This window comes from Prionailurus viverrinus, chromosome D1, assembly GCF_022837055.1.
Source record: "Prionailurus viverrinus isolate Anna chromosome D1, UM_Priviv_1.0, whole genome shotgun sequence".
Classification (NCBI taxonomy): domain Eukaryota; kingdom Metazoa; phylum Chordata; class Mammalia; order Carnivora; family Felidae; genus Prionailurus; species Prionailurus viverrinus.
In genome coordinates this window covers 103,518,135-103,523,896 of record NC_062570.1, presented here as the reverse complement: position 1 = coordinate 103,523,896, position 5,762 = coordinate 103,518,135, and the positions used below count along the sequence as shown (strand labels likewise).

The 5,762-nt window shown below is 38.3% G+C and overlaps 1 protein-coding gene across 1 annotated transcript; it reads right to left on the bottom strand.

Moving 5' to 3' along the window:
- Positions 1–2,965: 2,965 nt before the first annotated feature.
- LOC125176823 (olfactory receptor 5B17-like) lies at positions 2,966–3,931 on the bottom strand. Its single transcript, XM_047878697.1, has one exon. It carries the CDS (start codon positions 3,923–3,925, stop codon positions 2,966–2,968), a length of 960 nt encoding a protein of 319 aa, XP_047734653.1. The 5' UTR covers positions 3,926–3,931.
- Positions 3,932–5,762: the final 1,831 nt, after the last annotated feature.

Here is a 5,762-nt window from a genome sequence, read left to right as displayed (position 1 = left end):
TGAAAAACATTTTGATGTTCTTTGGGGTGCCTGGGTGGCTCAGTCGGTTAAGCGGCCTACTTTGGCTCAGGTCATGAACTCACAGTTCCTGGTTTCAAGCCCCACGTCAGCTCTCTGTATTAACAGCCTTTGTCTTGACAGCTCAGACCCTGGAGCCTGCTTCAGATTCTGTGTTTCCCTCTCTCTCTGCCCCTCTCCCACTCATGCTCTCTCTCTCTCTCTCTCTCTCTCTCTCTCTCTCTCAAAAATAAGTAAAAACATAAGAAAAATTTAAAAAAGAAGTCAGACATAAAAGATCACTTACCATATGATTCTATTTACATGAGATATCCATAATAGGTAAATTCATAGGTTATTGGTTCCCTGGTACAGGGATCCTTCATGGGTACAGGATCTTCTTTGCAAATAAAAAAAATTCTTTTGGAATTAAATCGAGGTGATGGTTGCAGAATATTGTTAATGTGCTAAATACTACTGAGTCGCACAACTTAAAACACTAGATTTTGTTATGCTAATCTCACATACATTAAAAAAGGCCAGGCAGAGGGAAATTAAACAGACAATAGGAGGAGAAAATAATGTGATCACAAAGGCAGAAACTGATGGAAATACCACTGAGGAATGCTGGCGGTCACCTGCAGATGAAATACACCAGGGACGGAGTCTCCCCTAGAGACTTCCGAGACTGAGATCTTTGTTTCATCCCAGTGAAACTGATTTCCAACAACTGGCCTCCGGAACTGCAAGAAAACAAATGTGTGTGGTTTTAAGGTCCCAGAGTGTGGTCATTTGTTACAGCAACCATAGGAAACTAATATAAAATCTTTATTATCTTTGCTGTGTTCAACCACTGGGTTTTCAATTTAACGTGTTCCTGCAGCATGAGCTAGCATGCTTTGTTGTCTGTGTTCTGTTTTTACAAACAGATGATGAGTTTTTCTGTTCAGTGTCAGTTCCTCTTCTCATGCAGTTATTCATTCCTTAAAATCTTTTACTGAGCCTCAGCTCTGAGCTCTCAAGAGTCTTTGTTAGTGAGCAAATCAGAAATTGTTCCCGGCTGCATAGAACTTTTATTCTAATAGAGAAAACAAATAAAATGAGTAAACACACAAAAAATGAATAAACAATATTTTGACCACTGTTATGAAGAAGATGATAGAGATAAATATTTGTGCCCTTTTTTTCCCATGTAAATTTGTTCCTATACAGAATCACATTTCATTAGCTACTCTTGAGCTCTATGGAATAAACATTAGACTCTGAGAATACATATCTAAATGAGATAACATCTGTGGGCTCAAAAGTCTTGCAATTCAGTGCTACAACTAAACCTATAAAAACAAAGCAATATAATTCGTAACTGTTTTAGTAGTTCTATGGAGAAGGTTGGCATATTAGATGATTGAAAGAGAGATAAGAAAAGGAGCAGAAGGGAAAGGAAGCTGACATATTTTGAGCAGCTACTCTGTTCCAGGCACTGTGCTACAGTCTGGCTCGTTCAGTGTCCGTTTAATAGAAGTCTGTGAGAGAGGCAGTAGTTTCCCCATTAGAAACTCAGAACACTTACATAACTTGCCCTACATCACAAAGTTTGGATTGGAACGGAATTCACATTGGATTTGTTCTCTCTCTGAAACGTGTGCTAAGTCGGCGCTAGCCATTTTGGTTATGATTTGGAGGCTGGTGAGTTTTCAAAAGAAATCATTGTAGAATCAAGTTATGTTGGAGAAATTTGATAGTTCTCTCAGCCTAAATCCTCCCCACCCCCACAACATCCTCCAGATGATCTTATGGGAAGCTCTCTGAATCTGTTAGGGTCAATAATACTAGCTGCCAAGCAAGCAAACTGCAAACAGCAGTGACATGACCATAGAGGTCTTTCGTGCTTGCATATTGTTCCATTAGTTGTTCTGGGGGAACTTATACAGGGATTCAATTGACCTAGATTCTTTCCATTAGTGGTTTTGTCATTCTTGTGGTCTGAATCCTCTCCATCCAACTGGTAACAAAGAAAAAGAATGAACAGGACATCACCTGGGAAGTTTCATAGTCCAAACTTGGAATTAGCATATATGACCTGTACTTACATTCTATAGTTAAGAACACAAGCACATGGTCACTACTAATTGTATGAAGGCAGAGGAACAGAGCCTATGCTTTTTCCAGGAGTAAAAAGGAAATAGTTTGGGAAAATAACTAACCAGTCTTTTCCACTGTAATGCTTATGATCATCAAATATCCATCTTATACTTCCTTCCACACAGGAAATTTATTATTCACCTCCACTAGGGAGATAACCTAATCCCAACCAACCAATATAGAAGCACAATGTCCAAGAAGTTCAATCATTTTCTCCATCCAGTCCATGTGTGGCTCCTTGTTGCCTAGCAACTTATGCACTAAAAAGAAAACTTAGCTTGTTCCACATTCATACCCAATAAATAATGTTGGGTCTGAGGAAAGATAACCAGGGGAAAAGAAGCCTCCATTCAGAACATACAGTAATGGAAGACAAATAGGATTTCAGTTTAGAAACCTTATGGAATTGACATTACCAAGGCCCCTGATCCTGGTGATGGGATTTATTTCTCTGTGAGACCCTCATTTTTTTTTTCTGGAGGAAACTCTACTATCCACTGTTTTCCTCAATACCTGGTCCAATATCTTAAATGTTTTTTTTTTCTTTTCCATTATGTTTTCTTACCATTTCTGAAGTACATCAAGGAAAAAAAAAGTATGTCCAATGCAATACTAACAAAGAAGTTTTCTTCATAAACTGCTTTGGTTAAAAAGAATTATCATATTTTTTTCTGTATTTTGGATACCTGGATCAGTTACAAAATTAAAGAGATAAATAATATTAGAGTAAATTTTATGTTTGAATACCCTATATGGCCATGAACATTGAGTTATGGCATAGAGTAGATCTAAGTGGGATAAAGTAACTTTCGTGGATTCTACATCACTAAAAGACTAAACCTAGAGAATATTTTGCCCTCTCAACAACCTTCTTGATAGCATTCTTGACCTCTTTGTTCCTCAAGCTGTAGACCACAGGGTTCAGCATGGGGATGACCATAGTATAGAACACAGATGCGATTTTGTCTGTATCCATGGAATGACTTGAACTTGGTTGTACATACATGATGATGACTGTCCCATAAAATATGGAAACTGCAACAAGATGAGAAGCACAGGTAGATAAAGCCTTTTGGTATCCCTCACCTGACTGTATCTTCAAAACGGTAATAAATATGAACATGTAGGAAATCAAGATAACTAGAACTGCAAAAAAGATATTAAAGCTTGAAATAAGAACAAGAATCAGCTCATTAGTGTCTTTATCTGAGCAAGCCAGGGTCATGACTGCTGGAATATCACAGAAAAAGTGATGGACTACATTGGACATACAGAAAGAGAGATAGAATGTGTCTCCAATGTCAATAGCAGCAGTTAGAAAAGCAAAGACATAGGAGCCTATGGCCAGACGAGCACACACACTCGTTGTCATGGTGGTGGTGTAATGCAGGGGTTTGCACACTGCTGCATAGCGGTCATAGGCCATTGAAGCTAAGAGGTAACTTTCCACAGTCGCAAAGAGAACAAAAAAGAACATCTGGGCGGCACACGCATTGTAGGAGATGACCTTGTCTCCTATAAGTAATCCAGCTATGACCTTAGGAGTGATTGTTGAGGAGTAACAAAAGTCTACCAGGGACAGGTTACTGAGAAAGAAGTACATGGGAATGTGGAGACGAGAGTCGAACAGGATCAGCACGATCATCCCCAGGTTCCCAATCAGAGTGACAAGGTAGATGAGGGTGAACATTAGAAAGAGAGGAACTTGCAGCTCTGTGTTATTGGTTAGTCCCAGCAGGACGAATCCTTTCACCTCTGTATTATTCTTCATGGATGTGATTTGCATATCACAAGATGCTCTGTGGTTCTGTGGCAAAGAAAAGTAAAGGAACACAGTGATGAACAAAAACCAGTTGCACAATAATTGAAATGTACAAGCATTTTTTTTTTATTAGAGCAATATTTTTGTTCTTCAATATTCTTCATTTCTAAAGCATGGGCATGGCAACACAATTTAGTGATAACTTATCTCTAGAGTAATACACTTTTGGATAGGATGGGTCCTTACAGATCACCTCCAACTTCTAGATTTTATAGATGAGTAAACTAAGTTACAGGAAAAGCTAACGAGTTGTCAAAGTTCATATGCCTGGAATCTCCTATTTCATATCTTTTAAAAAATGTTTAATGTTTATTCAATTTTGAGAAAGAATGAGAGAGAGCAAGTGGGGGAGGGACAGAGAGAGGAGAACAGAGCATCCAAAGTGGGCTCTGTGCCGACAGCAGCAAACCTGACCTGGGGCTCGAACACCCACGAGATCATGACCTGAGCTGAAGTTGCATAATTCACAAATAAATACATAGTAGACACAGTGGACTAAATACAGCATTAGAAGCATGTACAGTCAACAAAGCCAATTCTGAACAGAAGGTATAGCATTGGATGTAAAGTATTTGACTCTGAGAAGCATGTGTGTGCAATCACATATCACCCCTACCATTTACTGGGAGACATTTGTCCTAATTTAACTTCTCTAAATCTCTTTCCACCAGCAAAAAGGCATTGGAAACCGCCTCAAGGGATTATTGTAAGAGTTAAAAGAAATTATGTATAAACAGAGTTAGCACAATGTGGGTGCTCAAGCCTGATGAGTACTAGCTATAATATTAGCATAGAACAATCATCTCCATGTTGGTTTAGGAAAGTCAAGTGGCAGATGTCGGGGCTGGGTTTTAAAATCTGGTGGCCTTAACCTTTGATTTGCCATTTTTGCACATTCTGTCTATGAAAATATTTTGTTTCCCCCACATTTCTCACTCCGTGCTCATGGCTGGGTCAATCATTTTGTGTGAGAACCTGGGGATCTTCAAGTTTTCTTTTTCTTAATGTCTTTCTTGAGATCCACGTTTTACCTTGTGGTGAAGTACTCCCCTTTAACTTAGACTCATTCTTACCATCATTCCTATCAACACTTAGCTGGATCACAGACACTGAAGGGTGAAAATTCGTGGCACGGGGGTTAATACTAATCTGTAGATCTATTCATGAGGAAGCACAAATCTTTGTATTTTTAGTTGAAGCTTTGTGAAAGACATTCATTCTTTGGTAACCACTATTCTCTATCATCTTCCTCGTGGCTCCTAAACATATTCTTTTACAGATCTTCACCTTAAAGTATTTGTGTTTGTCAATACCTCATCCACATAGTAATATAATAGATTGTCATGATATCACACCTATATCTATGGTCTATGATGACTAATAGTTCTCCTGAGGTTAGTAACAGCTTAAATTTCCTGCTTACATGTAGTGTATCTCATAGATCAAGAGACAAATATATGGATAATAGATGATACTGATGATGATGATGATGATAGGAAAATAGAAATAGAAGAAGAGGAAGGGATATAATTATGTAGGCATACTCACACACCATATACATACCTATAACTTTACATTTAAGAAAATGGAAGATTCGAGAAGTCATGTGTCTTCTTAAAATTCTACAGCTAGTATGAGATATTTAAGATACAGACCCATGTCTAACTGATCTTAATGCCTGTAGCTTTCACCACTGCCTTGTCGGATTTTCTAGATGAACAAATAGTAACAGAGTAAGTTGTAGGGAAATAATAGTGAAGAATGTGTAAGGGTTTTGGTAGCTTCCTGATGATCTTTCTGG